Below are 16187 nucleotides of genomic sequence, written 5' to 3'. Positions count from 1 at the left end.
AAGCTGTCAATCGGACATCCCCCGAGGGCTCCTGGACTGTGAGAGGGCACAGGCCGGTCTGAGGGACCCTCCCTGAGTGCACAAATTTCATGCATCGGGCCTCTAGTTTATAATAATATCATTACTCATCAGTAAGTAATAGGAAAAGACTGTGGGGATTTTGTAAGATGAAGGAACATGACAGATAAGCTTGTATAAAGGAAATCTGAGATCCTTAAAACTTTATACCAGTGTGAAAAGATGTAGTGAGCTAAGTTGACAAACTAGATAGCAAAGGCCAAGCTTTTAAACTTATAGAAGTCACGGTAACTAAGGGCCAGGAGCCCCCAATTACCCATTATAGATGAGGGGACGCCGTGGGGACAGGGCTCGACTTCTCTCAGACAAGTGAGTCACTTCCAAAGGAAGTTAGCACTGAGGCAGGGACAGGCTTCCCCACTGGTTTTCCAGTAGCATTGATTCTCGTATGTCTCTGTCTCTTGGTTTGCTGTTTATTAAATTGTGTATGAAGGAACAGGATTTTTAATGGGGTGTGCTACATCAGACTCCTTAATTTCTAATCTGCCTTTATTCCTTAATCTTTAATTATTGTGACAAATTAGAGCACCATAGATGACCACCTGGGCAAAAAGTTGAAGCAAAACACAAATACCAATTTTGTAAAGCAAAACAAGATATTCTGAAATTTAAAACTATGTAAAGGTAACAAACTTTCAAATCTCAGAGGGAATGTGGGGGGTGGGTGGGAAGAGATCAATCAAAGAACTTGTATGCCTATATGCATAACCCATGGACACAGACTATAGCGTGGAGAAGTCTGGGGTGGGGGGCAGGTGCGGGCTAGAAGGGGTCAATGGGGGAAATAAGGGGACATATATAATGCTTTAAAAAATAAAGATTAAAAAAGACTTTGTAAAGGTCCCCTGAAATGAAAGTAATAGTTTAAGGGTCCTTAAGTCCATATCATATGTGGCACATAAGCTCAACTTATAGAAGTTAGTCTATTGAAAAGTATTGATGCAGAACTGTAAAAACCACCACCACCAACAACAAAAGTAAGGGCCCAACACAGAAACAGATGTCAAGGCCGTATTTTCAGTATCTGAATTTGGTTTCCATTTCCATTTATTTGTCTTGTATCTAAGGTAGTACATTCAAGAGAGAGAAAATGGGGCAGGAAGAAAGGTCAGTTGATAGACTTTCCCAGAATGCTGATCCTCCCAGCTTATTGTCCTCCCCTGCTGCTTGTCACCAGAGACAGAGAATCTGGGAGCATAGTTTAAAAAGGAAACTGCCAGGACTAACGGTCAGCTGCGCATTGGGGGACCTGTCCCCACACCACCACCACCACCACCACCCCACTCCTTTCCCCACAGGGTCGCTGGATGACAGCTTCGTGACCCTCCATCTCCAGCCTGTAACTGGTTGAGGTCAGGGTCCCCTGACCACGGCGGGTCAATCCTGGCTCCTGCCTTGGGATCCCAGGTAAAATACAGGTATATCCAGTTAGATTTGAAGGTCAGATTAACAATAAATAGTATAAGTATGTCCCCAATATTACACCGAAACGTACTCATATTACACACTGTGGCAGTGTTCCCAGATCTGCCAGTGACAGCTGCCAATGCAGAGAGCACTTCCTGTGTCCCGTGCACTAATCCAAATGCTTTATAAGTGATCCTCCACTGAATATACGAAAACATATGGAAATGTAAACACACACCAACACATGGGTAATTTGAGATTAGGAAGAATGAATTGTGTATTTTTAAATTGCAAACATTATGCAAAAATTCCTATAATTAAGATATTTAATGAGTTGTCATTCATTAGCTGCAAACCAATTTGTATAAAATTGAAAAATATAAAAATTAAGAGCCTAGATGCTAATTCCTGCTCATTAAGTCGCTGTTGAGCTTGGGAAAGTCTTCTCGCTTCTCTGGATCTAGGTTTCCTACTCGGCAGCTGAGAGTTGGATGGGATCGTGTGTAAGGTCCTTGCTGTCCCTAAAATCCCATGATCTCCTCTAGTGTGCTAGCAGCCTCAGAGGACAGTCTCTCACCTCTGCAATCATCCTGTTGGTGTCTCCTAAGAAAAGCAGGTTCAGAGCCTCTTCCTCCGTGGTTGCCTGATGGCGAGACAGGTTTTTCAGGTGAATGTTCTGATCAGGGTCCTCCAATATTGTCACTTTCCTAGGAAGTGGGAAAAACAGAAACGAGGTACTTTGAAAATGAAAGGAACTTGAAGTCTTTTTTGTACATAGGCTTAGTTTTTAAAAGATGAAGGGTATGATGTCTTGAACTTATAAAAATCAAATAACACACGAGGCAGCAGACAGGACTCAATTCGCATCGCACACTGACATGACCTTGACAGCACATCAACTAGCTTTGTGACTCCTGATTTAAAGCCACCTGTCTTTGCAATCATCAGCTCACTAAATCATCTTGAAATGCATATGAGCGAACTAAAAATGCAAATAGATAACCTTCTACCTATGTCAGGAAACTTGGCCATTTGTGTCATAATTCAGTTACTTACATCGGTAATGCACTAATTATTTTGCCGACTTTCCACCTTTTTTCCAATTTCAATTTATGTGACATTTGAAATTGGTCAGCTCAGTCATTTAAACATGATGAGAATTGAAGCACCTGTCCTCCCTCTAGGAGTCATTGCCTTGTCTAGTTTTCTTATCAACAGGAGTAAAACATTCTCAAGAAATCTTCTAAAGGCTTTAGTTTGTCATTATTTTTATGTCCATCAGATGTGCTTCTTCATCCTTTTTCTTTTACAATATGCCCTTTCCTTCCAATACATCCTTGTAGTCAGAGTCTTGGGGCTAGAATTATGTTGATTTCACAACTGCCTTCACGGGCATCCGAGCGGCAATGCCGTGTCCTCCCAGGTGAGTCCTAACCCTTCACCCAGAGTGGCTTGTCCATATTCTCCTTAAAGTCCTTGAGCACTTTATGCAACTGAATACAACTTGGCCAAACTCCCCCTACTTTGCTTCAAAGGCCTACAGATGCAAGCAATGCAATTAGTGGACAGAGTTCCCGTCTGCCTCTTGAGTTTTGCCTTCCTGACCTTCTTGAGAATTGTTAAGGGAAGGAAATCTTATCATTTACAAGTACTGCACTTGCTTGACTTGAGGATAATAAGTAAAGATGGGCATCTTCTGGCATTACATCTCTAAAAATACAATTTGCAAGTAAACATTTGTCACTCGCCTGTTTCTAAAAACACGCCTACAATATCTTAAAAATGAAGATTTTTCAAATATCATAATTCTCGCCCTTCCCTTTTGTAAGGAGGTTATCTGACTTTCAGATGTAATTTGTGGGCATTGAGAGTACTAATCACAGGAAGAAAGTGTAGCTCTCCCCGCACATCTGTGACCAATATGTCACTAATTATGTGATTTTTTGCCGAGTTTTGGACTCCTTTTTGTCTCCTTCAACAATACCAACTAAGATGGAAAAAGATCTCTTCCTTTAATGAAAACAAGTGTATTTTATTTATTTTTCAGCAAGACTCATAAGTAAGCTTATTAAAAATGTTTGTGAGTCCAAAAATGCTTGGAAAACATGAAGGCATCTTTAACTGAAATGGATGAATTGTGTTCTATTTTTAGGAACCTCCTTTATTCCTTCAATTTTGTTTTCACCCTGATCCTTTTGAAGTGCTCGAGAAGATTTAACTAAATTCAATCCCTAGGGACACAGAAGTTAGAAAACGTCCTAAACCCACAGGTTCTGGGTAATATTGGAAGGAAGATAAAAGTATGAAATAAGTGATGAGACGGTACATAAAAAGTGGGAGGAGAGTCCTGTCTGTTTTAACATGAAGATAAAAAGAATTCTCCAACTCTGAGGCAGTCACCTCTCATGTGTGTGGTGAGGCCAAGACAGATGCAGTGCTATTCTGTGTGAGTTCAGAAGAGGGGGAGGGAGCAGCAGAAAGTGAGTCAAAGAGGATGCTCGCACTCACTGGGCACCAAGCAGGCCAGACACCTGCGGTGTTTCATTTAATCCAGGTGTTCCCCAACTTGGCTGCCACAGGAACCACCTGGGAACTTAAACAAAACAAGACAAACAGTGGTGCCAGGTCCCTCCTGAGATTCTGATTTGATTGTCCTGGGGTGTGGTCTGGGTATCAGAATCTGTAAAAGCTCCAGGCGTTTCTCATGTGCAGCTAAGGTTGAGAGCCACTAGCTTCATCTTGCCTTACCCTTCAAGGCAGACATATGGGGAGGTTTCTGGTTGCTTCATCTTACTTTCCACCCAGCTCCACCTCATGCCCAACTGGGAAAGTTATTCATCTTCTTGGTTGTCACTGAAGTCACTCTTGAGCCACATCTAATTGACAAGGTCACATCTTAATAGCCTGTCCTTCCCTGGGAAGTTCCTTTTCTACCTCCCTGACCATGCAACTCCTTGGTCAACTAGGCACCACAACAGTAACGAAAGCTCAGGCGAGGATTATGGGTCCACCTCAACTTCCACAGGGTTTATATCATTGCTGAGTCAACCTAAGTGATAGTAAGGACACAGCATACATATATCTTTCACCATTATTTCACTGAAATAAAAAACATGGAAAACAAGCAACCATGGCATTCTAAGAGTGTTCGTTTACTGGAAAACCTAAATGAATTTAGGATTATATTTCAACTAGAGGCCGGTGCATGAATTCATGCACAGGTGGGGTCCTGTGGCCTGGCCAGTGATCGGGGCCATTGGGGCCGGCCAGCCGGTGGGAGGGACCCCGGGAGTTTGGCTGTAGGAGTGCACTGACCATGAGGGGGCAGCTTCTATGTTGAGCATCTGCCCCCTGGTGGTCAGTGTGCATCATAGTGATTGGTCGACTGGTCGACCAGTTGTAATGGTCGCTTAGGCATATATATATGTATATTAAAAGTCTGATGCATAAAATTCATGCAAGAGTAGGCCTTCCTTTCCCCAGCTGCCAGCACCAGCTTCCCTCTGGCATCCAGGACCCGGGCTTCGCTCACAGCCCCGGGTTCCTCCAGAAGGACGTCCCATCTAGTTAGCATATTAAGCTTTTATTATTATAGATAGAAATAATAATTAGGAGCATAAGGTAGAAAGTGTTTGTGAAATGTCACCAGTGACATTTGGCTAAGCTACTTTTTTTTCTGATGCAGAGCCTTTGATCTCCAGTGTGGCTACTTCAGAACCATTGGACTTCTATATTTGCTGGTCCAGCTTTGTCAGTTTGATCAAAATAACTGCACATGCCCCCTTCTCTGCATGTCATTTTCAGCTGTCTTTCATAGCGTACCACTACATGTTTCTCTGACCTCTGATATTATGGTTCCCTCTATATTTTCTGATTTCTTGCCCAGGGAGACTTTGAAACATAAATAAAAAGGCAGGTTGGTGTCCAAAGTAATTTAGCTTCTTTCATGGCTGTGCCCCTGCTTAGGGCGCATCTCGGGGCACCTGATGAAGGACTCCATCTCTGGCATCCATATGGATTCTTCTGCGGTGCAAATTTCTCTCTCCAATCAGGATCGCCCTGGCCAGCTCTTCTCCTTCCATTGTTCCCTGGTTTCTGCCCAATCCCTTGGGCAGGAAGCTCTGGACTTTCCCTTATTGCCCTGCCTGTCCTCATTGAAAAATCCCTTTTTTATTAAGCCTTGAGCCTGTGTGTCAGCCCCATCCCCTCTCATGCCTTTGCTCAGAAAAGCCCAGTCATGCCCTGGGTACTACCTCTCACCTAGGTGGGCTAATCTGGGAGTGAGAATGTCTTAAACTGCTGCGGGTGGAATGCTTTTTCAAAGTTGGAGGAAATAAGAACCATTAGCAAAAGTTTCTCCTCAAGTTGCTTCCTTCCTGGCACTTTCTTTCCCCCACTCTCTCACAAATCAATAGCTATTTCCTGAATCCTTAGTCGCCACTTGATTCTGACTGTAATTTTCGTGGGCTTGAAAGACGGCTTTATTAAAGTTTCTTAAATAAACATCCCAATTCCAAGATGGAAACCCCCAAACTATTTATTTGATTCTTTTTGAAAGGGCCTGTGAGTCGTTTTTCCTACAAAATGTTTCTAAAAAGTTTAGATTTCAAACAAAAGTCTCTGATAGTCTTAACTTGGACACCTAAGTGGAAAAGTTTTGCTAAGTATACTCGGTCTGCTTAATGATGGGGAAGAAGCAAGCTTTGTATTTTCTCTGTAAACAGAGAATCTTTTCCATTTAGCTAAGTAATTGGAATTTGCAGGCTCTTTCTAACTGAAGGCATATAAAGAGCCATAGCCAAGCTCTTGTTCTCAATAATGGAAGCCATCAATGAAAGAACCTCCCAGCCCCCTCGCCCGCCTCCACAACATTCCACCACCACCAACTTGCCCAACAGGAACTTTCCAGGAGTTACTGCAATGAATCTGGTTTCTCATTTTCATGTTATAGGCAAAGGTTGCCATAGGTGATTTCTTTTTCTTCTACTTGGGAATGCCCCATGCCATTGTGTAGACAGGGCACTACATAATGGTACCATGTCCCAGGGGCTGCAATGAACATAACGAGGTTGTATATTTATTATGACAAATGTCGGTCAGAGTGAAGTGTCATCTAACAAAACAAGCATATTACAACAATTTTCCAGCAAATGGCAGGGGTGCCTTTTAATAGTTCACACGAAGGTGCCCTATGGACTGGAGGCAGCCTTGTTTAGTTACCTTGACTTAGAGCAGTATCAGTAGTAGGCAGGCCTCATGAAAATGGGAGGGGAACCACCAGTCTCTTCTAAGTAACTAGATATGTTTCGCATGTTGTTAACATGGTCTCACTATTTACTTTAATAAAGAGAATATTCTCTAGTTCAGCAGTTTTCAACCTCCTTTTATGTTCCACCCCAACACACATTCTCAGACATGCTCTATGGTGAAGATTGGGAGAGAAGAGGAGATGTAAATTTTTAGGAGAAATATGTAAGGGGGGGCCCTCCTTCCTGTATTTTAACAATTTCAAAGGTACATTTTCTTTATGTTGATTTTTTTAAACCTAAAAGATTTCATTTGTTATAAATTATAGAGTTGAAACATATCAATTGAGGAAGTTTTATGAACCTACAATACATTTTTGTATTGGTCTTAACCTAGACGTGTAGTAGGCGGTTAGACAGGCATAAAGCAGAGCTAGGACAATGGGCTGGGCATAGAAGGTCACCAGGGTGGGAAGCCCCGGATGTCTAGCAATGGACAATCATAAGGCCCCAAGCTGACCCTTCCTCACCTAGCATATTGCTGGCCATCTTGTTTGGAAGCCCTGGCCCTTCCTCCCTAGAGATAACATCTAGGCCTCAGTTGTATTTCAGCTTCAGGCCCAGAAAAGCAGCAAGACCAGACCCCCTGCCCTGGTGCTCACCTACCAATCAGGGCAGAACCCAGCCCTGAAAGGACACACCTGGAAAGCTGATGAGTATTCCATTGAGGTCTTTCCCTGGGACCGCCTTAAAATCTCCACCCTTAAAACCCTTAGGATGAAAGGCCCAGCTGGCTCTCCCTCCTGGGAGCCTGCCCTTGCCTTTCTCCTCTCCTTCCTACCCCACAGGGGAGTCACCTTGACTTTCCTTACTTCTAAGCTCCAAGGGTCCTTCCTTTACCTCTATACTTTGTTTCCTAAAATTATTTCTTCTACCTCTGTGGTGTTCCAAATAAATGTTCTCTTATAGTTTGAGTCTTGAATTCTTTCCTAGCCAGTACCAAGGTGGCTGAACCCGGGCACCACTGGTCTAACACCTGGTTCCCACTGCTGCCAACAGACAGAACAAGCTAAAAGTAATGGATATTTTTGCTATTTAACTACTATTGAGATAATTTTAAAATTCTTTCTAGTAGCTCCAAATTATATTTTTTCTTTATACATATAACATTAGATCTTTTTATGGATAAGTAAAAATATAGCCCATCACATGACATTTTAGAAATTAAGTTATTTAATTTAACTTACTAAAAACACCAGGTTCTCTAGCAAATATTTAAGGAAAATTTATACTAATTTTCTACAATCTCTTTTAGAGGATAGAAGCAAAAGTAATACTTTCTAACCCATTCTATGAGGCCAGCATTACTCTAATACCAAAACTAGACAAACACAGTACAAGAAAAGAAAACAATAGACCAATATTTCTTATGAAAATAGATGCAAAAATCCTCACCAAAATATTAGCAAATCGAATCCAATAATATATAACAAGAATTATAAACCACGACCAAGTGGAATTTATTTCAGGTATACAAAGCTAGTTCAGCATTCAAAAATCAATTATATAATCCATCACATCAACACACTAAGAAAAGAAAAATCACATAACCATATCAATAGATGCAGTAAAACCATTTCACAAAATCTGACACCCATTCATGATACAAACTTTGAGTAGACTAGGAATATTGAGGAACATTCTCAACTTGATAAATACTATTACAAAAACATAGTTAACATCCTACCAAATAGTGAGAAACTCAAGGCATTTCCACTAAGATCAGATATAAGGCAAGGATGTCCTCTCTCACAACTGCTCTTCAACTTTGTACTGGAAATCTTCACTGATGCAATAATGCAAACAAATATAAGGGAAAAAAAAGAAAAGAAAAGAAAAAGAAAGAAAGAAAAGGTATATGAATTTGTGAATTGGAAGGAAGAAATAAAACTGTCTTTGTTGACAGATGGCATAATCATCTATGCAGACAATCTAAAAGAATTAAAGGGGGGAAAAAGCTGCTGGAATTGTGATTATATCAACAATGTAGACTACAAGGTTAATATACAAAAGCCAATTGTTCTCTTGTATACCAGCAATGACTGGGTGGCAATTGAAATAAAAAAATAATACCATTTACATTAGCACCCAACAAAATGAAATAATTAGGTATAAATCTAACAAAATATACACAAGATCTATGGAAAGAAAACTACAAAACTCTGGTGAAAGAAACAGAAGAGGAACTAAATAAATGGAGAGATATTCCATGTTCATGGATAGAAAGACTCAATATTGTACAGATATCAGTTCTTCCCAACTTGATATATGGATTCAATGTAATCCCAATAAAAATCACAGCAAGGTATTTTGTGGATATTGACAAAATAATTCGAGTTTAATTGCAGTTATAAGCACTTATCTGAAAATAAAAATTTAAAGAAGTGAATTTAAAGAAGGGATTAGCCAAAGAAAATATATGCACAACCCATGGACACAGACAACAGTATGGTGATGGTCAGTTGAAGAAAAGAGTAGACTTAGTTTTAACTCTGAGATCTGTGCTTAGAGGCCCAGAAATCTCTTCAAATGCTCAGTGGGGCCAGAAAAATAAAACAAACAAAGTGTAATGCAATAGGTAGGAATAAGAACTAAAGGATTCATGCTTCATTTAAAGGTTCTAACTTCAAAAATTTTAATCAGAAACTGTCTGGGTTCCTCCTGGCCATTGTGGCTCAGTTGACTGGGTGTTGTCCCCTCCCATGCACAGAAAGGTTGCCGGTTCAATTCCCAGTCAGGGCACGTGCCTGGGTTGCAGCTCCATCCCTGGTGGAGGGTGTGCAGGAGGCAGCAGATAAATATTTCACTCTCATATTGATGTTTTTTTCTCTCTGTCTCTCCCTCTCCCTTCTTCTCTCTCTCTATAAAAAAAAAGTCATTTAAAAAGAAAAGAAAAGAAAAGAAAAGAAAAGAAAAGAAAAGAAAAGAAAAGAAAAGAAGAGAAAAGAAAAGAAAAGAAAATGTCTAGGCCAAACAAAGCAGGTTTGGGGCCGATGCAAGAAGGGCCCAGAGCATAAGTGGAAGGATTGGCTTTCATATAGACCCGTGGTTCTCAACCTTCTGGCCCTTTAAATACAGTTCCTCATGTTGTGACCCAACCATAAAATTATTTTCGTTGCTACTTCATAACTGTAATGTTGCTACTGTTATGAATCATAATGTAAGTATCTGATATGCAGGATGGTCTTAGGCGACCCCTGTGAAAGGGTCATTCAACCGCCAAAGGGGTCACGACCCACAGGTTGAGAGCCACTGATATAGACAGTTTCCTGAGACTGGAGGAAAGTAGGTGAGTGGGATAGGATGGGAGGCAGGAAGTTTAAGGAATTCATGTTTCGCAGTTTCTATATTCTCTCTGAGCTAAGAATACAATTGGTTTCCAAGAGAATTGGGGAAGGTAGTACTTGGCTAAAGAACAGACATTTGATATAATTATTGAGGAATGGGAGAAAAGGACTGGGCACATGGAGCCATTCCTTAGCAGGCCAAGGGCCCCGCTGAGGTTGGAGACCATACTGGGTGGTCTTTCTTCAGCCGTCTCTGAACTCCCTTGTTCTGCCCCAAGGGAGCCCAGAGCATCTTATCACTGACTGTGTAAAGTGGAAATGATCAGTGTATGAGTCTGTTCTACTATCCTAGAACCCTTTGAGGGCAGGAGCAGGTATCTCGGAGCCTCGCAGCGTGGCTGACACCCAACAGAGAGCTGAAATGGACAAAACTTTGCCAGAGGCCTGAAGAAGCCCAGAAAACCAGCCTGCTCAGAGCCCAGATGGACACCAGGACACAACATGGACACCCTGGCAAGAGCACCAATGTCCCCAGCTCAGAGGTCTGAAGAACTGAGGTTGATTCTGATCTGTCTCTGGCAGACATGGAATCTTGGGGAAATACGACTCAATCACCGTGAACCTGTGTAGCCGTGTATGACACATGGATTATGACACCTCCTTCCTCGATGAGATGATGTATGTAAGGCCCCTAGCAAAAAGACTAGCATATGACAGAGCCCTTCCCCTCTTAGAGAGGCTTTCCTGGTATCTTTAAAAAGAACTACCTGGGCGGATGAAGGAAGGGGTAAGACAAACCACCTGTGATAGAATCACCTGGGAAACTTCTTCAGACATATTTCATGTTTGAATTTTCTGAAGGTGAAGGCCAGGAATCTACATTTAACCACCATTCCAGGAGATTCTGATACATAGTTAAATCTCAATCAACTGGACTATTAATTTTGCCTCTCCTCCTTACTCCCTCCCACTCCCACTTAAATGGCCCTAATGACTTCCCACAATGCTGTGGGGTCTCTCTGACTCTCCTTTATGAGAGAGTCACTCCTGACTGATTTTTCTTCCTAAAAGCAGCTCCAATTATGCTATGCCCTTGAATAAACATCCCCAAGGGCTACCCCTTGACTGTCCAATCCTCACACTCATCTTTTCAGTCTTACTGTTCTCACCTACTCCCTGACTGGTCCCAGCCCCACAGGTCCGTAACTGTCACAGAACGAGCTACACACATCAACTTCCCTACCTTGTTTCCACATAGAAGCCACACCCACTGCCCGTCCTATGCCCCCTCAGGGACTACTTCACCTGTCACCTTCTCCATGAATCTCTCCCTGGTCGCACACCTGCTGTGGTTTCGTTCTCCTGTAAGCGCTTGTCATTCTGGTGCCTCTCTTACGATGCTGCTCATATTCCTCCTTATGCTGTTCTGCACTAGTTTTGCCCACTCGATAGGTTCCAGGAGAGCAAAGACCAAGTTAGTAAACTCAGTGCCCAGCACAGTGTGTGGAACAGAATTGGATCTCGAGAAATGTTTACAGAGTAACTGAGTGATTCCACAGGACTAGACTAAAGCCACAAGGACAGAGGCTGAGCATTAATCCTTTTTGTAACTCCCGGGGCACTTGGCAGTGTTTTACATTGATCAGGTATTAGGAACCTGGTGAATCAAATTTAACATTTGTCAACTCTTTTTTTTCCTTTGATGACAAATTACTTAAAAAACACAACACAGCCAAGATTTCAATACTAGATTCTGAAGTCTACTGACTTTCTTTGTAACAATAATAACCATGACCAACTTTGGAACCTTAAATGGAATATGTGTCCCTATTTAGGAATACTAAAATTACACCAAAGTAAGGTGACTATTTTCCCTACAGTTGAGACCAGCAGTTATACTGTTTTACTTCATGAGACACACTTAGATTCTAACTATAGCATATGATATAAAGAGCTTTCAAAAACAGAGGTTCTATTTTCATTTAAATTACTAAATAAAGAATAGACTTAATACACATATGTGTGTATATACATATATATCTCTATATAAGTATATAGCCAATTACTTTTTTAAATTATATTTTATTTTTAGTGTTGACATTGTTACAGATGTCCCCCATTGCTCCTCCTCTTTGTTCCCTTCCACCCAGGCCCACCCTCCCCTCCTCTGGCCCTCACTGCATTCTTATCTGTGTCTATGCACTATGCATATAAGTTTTTGGCTATTCCCTTTACCTTCTTTCATCCTGTCTGCCCCACCCCCTTACTCTCTGACAGCTGTCAGTCTGTCCTCTGTATCCATGCTTCTGTTTCTAGTTTGTTTGTCACTTATTTTGTTCATTAGATTCCACATATAAGTGAGACCATAATACTTGTCTTTCTCTGACTGGCTTATTTCATGCTGCCGCAAAAGGTTAGAGATCCTTCTTTTTAACAGATGCATAGTGTCCCATTGTGTAAATGTACCACAGCTTTTTTATCTAGTCATCTACTGATGGGCACTTGTGCTGTTTCCAGATCTTGGCTATTGTAAACAATGCTCCTATAAACATAGGGGTGCATATATTCTTTCTGATTGGTATTTCAGGAGTCTTAGGATATATCTCCAAAAGTGGGATCAAAAGGCAGTTCCATTTTTAAGTTTTTGAAGAAACTCCATATTGCTTTGAATTTGGCAAAGTAGCAGGATACAAAATAAATATCCAGGAATCAACGGCATTTCTATACACCAATAATGCATTATCAGAAAGAGAAACTAAGAAAGCAATCTCATTTACTATTACAACAACAACAAACTAAGGTACTTGTAATAAATTTAACCAAGGAGGTAAAACTATCGGACATTAAAGAAAGATATCGAGGAAAATACAAATAAGTGGAAGCATATACCATGTTCATGGATTGTTAGAATTAATATCATTAAAATGTCTACTACCCAAAACAATCTATAGATTCAATGCAATCCCTATTAAAATACTAATGGCATATTTCATAGATCTAGAAAAAAATATCCTAAAAATTTTTATGGAACCAAAAAAGACCCAGAACAGCCTCAGCAATCTTGAGAAAGAAGAACAAAGTTGGAGGGATCACAATACTGGATATTAAACCACAGCACAAGTCCATTGTAATCAAATCAGCTTGGTACAGGCACAAGAACAGGCCTATAGATCAGTGGAACAGAACAGTGGCCCAGAAATCAACCCATGCCTCTATGGTCAATTAATATTTGACAGAGGAGCCAATTACTTTTAATTAAACTTTTTATTTTGTGATCACTGCAGATCCACGTGCAGCTGTAAGATATAATGCAGAGAGATCCCATGTACCTGTATCCGAGGTATCACAACCAGGACAATGGCATTGACACAATCCACTGATCTATTCGGACGTTTCAGTTTTCCTTGTACTTGTGTGTGTTTGAGTCACGTAGGCAGTTTTGTGTATCCACAGCCACAGTCAAGATACACAATAGCCCATCATCACAAGGATCCCGCTCTGGCCTGGAGAACCATCCCCACTTCCCTCCCTAATTCCTTCAACCAGGAATCTGTTATCTATTTCTATAACTTGGCCATTTAAAAATATTACATAAATATTTTTAGATAGATTTGCAAATAATATCATACAGCACTTAGCCTTTTGGGAATGGCTTTTTCACTCACCCTGGAGATTCACTCAAGTTGTTAAATGTAGTAATAATGCATTCCTTTTTTGCTATTGTTGTTTTATTAACTATAGGTCCATAATTTACATTAGGGGTCATTCTTTGTGTTGTAAATTTTCACAGATACAAAGAACAGATTAGGGTTACCAGAAGTTGGGGTGGAAGGAATGGGTAAACTGGTTTTTGTGTTTATTTGTTGTTGTTTTTTAGTTTAAATAGATTGGAAAAAACAACAACAATAAAAAAAAAACAGGGTTTCTTATAGAAAGGCTGAGTCCATAGCTGGGTAACAAAAATAATAAATACAAGTTGAACTTCATGGTTCAACTTACCTATTTTTTCCTTCACACATCATGCCTTGGTATTGCATCTAAAAACTCATTGCTAAAGGACTAGTCACATTTGCAAATAGATGGACGTTGGTCTGGCACTCTGACTTCATGTATAGGGAGGCCCCCCAACCCAGTCAGGTTTCCCAATTGGAGCTCCTTTTCAGGGCCACGACTCCTTAGTTCTCTATGCCCCACACTAAGATCTTGAAGCTCTTTTTGCTACTCTGGGATGAAGGTGAGAGCGCTAGTTTTTCATCCTTGCTCTACCATTAACCCATTAGTTTTGAAACTCTGGGCAAGTCACACCTCTTACAGCTTCCTTTCCTCAACCAGGAAAATGAGGAGGGCGCCAACCTACACGATTCACCTTCTCTTCCAATCCAATCAAAGCCAAGGTGCTGAGCATAATCAATTAATTTTATTTCTCATTTATTTATTGTTGCATATCTCTCCTTACATGTTACGTCTCCTCTTTCATGTTCATTATAGCCAAGCCCTTCACTTCTGGATTATTGCTAAGCTGGTTTAAGTTCTTCAGTGTAGATGTGACTTGTTCAATGTAGCTTTAAGGGAGATTTAGCCAGGAGGTATATACTAGTAGGTCAGACTGGAGCTAGAAAATGACTTAAGTCACCTGTTAAAATGAAGAGCAATCTCTCACCCAAGCCTCTTGTCTGAGTCCCTCAGAAGCTGGCTTTTACTTCACACAAATCCTCAACACCTGGCCTGTCCAACCTCACCTCGTATCATTAATGCTGCTGTTCCTACGAGGAGAGTTTTACCTTTTTGGATGGTACCCAGAGTGTTTGGTATATGTCAGCTCACCACAATGAAACAGGGAACTAGACAGGCAGGACTTCCGTGAGAGCTGCTCCCAGTTCAAGAGCGTGTGAAGCCACTCTTTCTGGTGGCAATGGTAATTAATGAACACTGGACAACAGAATCTTTTTGTAATGTAGTGGATATTTTTTTAGTAGTGATAGGAAATGTTTACCTTTTTTGTAAACATAATTCCAATAGTTTCTTTAAGACCAATTTCTTACACGCATTAAGTAATTTTTCCTTCCTCTCAATCCTTTTCTTTCTTTCCCTTTAATTCTTATACAAATATTTATTGTACCAACAAACATCCCCTTTTCTAACTTTCTCTAATGAATACTGTAAACATAAGAGAGATGATATGTAAAAACATTCAATCAACATTAATAGGAGAACATATATATAAAGGTGGGTTACAAATTAAACAACTGGTTGTTGATCTTTTTTGGTAGAGGATTAATATACTTTTAAATTGTTTTAGAATATTTAATAAGAAGAATATTAAAGTGTGTTTTCTTGGCTCTGGCATCTTCTGATATATGAAGATGTCTGGGCAAAGTATATGCAGTTACCAATTAACATATGTCTAATTTAGGCAGATATTCAAACAAGCAGTGAGTAATGTTATAGAAATGCTGGCAGGGTAACTTACTCTATTATTAGATAAGCTCTGAAGACTCTATTTATAGTTCTGTCACGAAACCACCAGTGCCAATCGTGATTGTCACTGTTAGTCTTAATGATAGTCGAGAAGCTGTTTTTGCTACTCGGGCATTTTCTCTCTTTCAGATTCTCTCCTTGCTGCTGGAAGCCTAATTTGAATACCTTCTTCAGAGAAAGGCCACAGTCGGAGGGGTAAAGGGTTCCATGGAATAGGATTAGAGGACTGCCTGGTCCCATCGGTCCTCTCAGCTCACACTCCCAGGACGCTCACTGCCCTCCCTGCACCAACGCCAAGAGATTTCCCCAAGAAGTGAGTCCTAAGCTATTTGAGTTCCTATCACTAGTGAAAAAGCATCCATTATGTTACAAAAGGATTCTGTTATCCAGTGGTTGTTAATTACAGTTGAGACCAGAAACATGCAAAGTTTCAGAGAAAACAATTGCAGGAAACATCTGAAAGCAATTCTCCCCGTTCTTTGTTGTTCTGCTACTCACGGCAAGTCTTCCAAACTGGAGGCTTCATGTCTTGGATCCAAGAGATCATAACCGCATTCATTGTAGATTTCCAAGTAAGAAATGTGCGTTGTGTATATTTTGCTGCTGTCCTGATAGGAAAAGGGAGAGACGG

At 40.7% G+C, this 16187-nt stretch overlaps 1 protein-coding gene across 1 annotated transcript in view; it reads right to left on the bottom strand.

The window, feature by feature from the left end:
* Window positions 1-16187, bottom strand: part of LOC102427937 (kinesin-like protein KIF6) — a 60309-nt gene that overhangs the window by 37900 nt on the left and 6222 nt on the right. Inside the window, exons 2-3 of the mRNA XM_006106985.1 lie at window positions 16055-16164; window positions 2063-2192 (exon numbers count right to left, since the gene is read on the bottom strand). Of these exons, the coding sequence (XP_006107047.1) occupies window positions 2063-2074 (12 nt within the window). The 5' untranslated portion in view covers window positions 2075-2192; window positions 16055-16164. The remainder of the gene's footprint in view (window positions 1-2062; window positions 2193-16054; window positions 16165-16187) is intronic.

Source organism: Myotis lucifugus, unplaced genomic scaffold (assembly GCF_000147115.1).
Source record: "Myotis lucifugus unplaced genomic scaffold, Myoluc2.0 scaffold_964, whole genome shotgun sequence".
In the NCBI taxonomy this organism is placed as follows: Eukaryota; Metazoa; Chordata; class Mammalia; order Chiroptera; family Vespertilionidae; genus Myotis; species Myotis lucifugus.
Note: the sequence above shows the minus strand (reverse complement) of the source record. Positions and strands in the feature narration are given on the sequence as shown.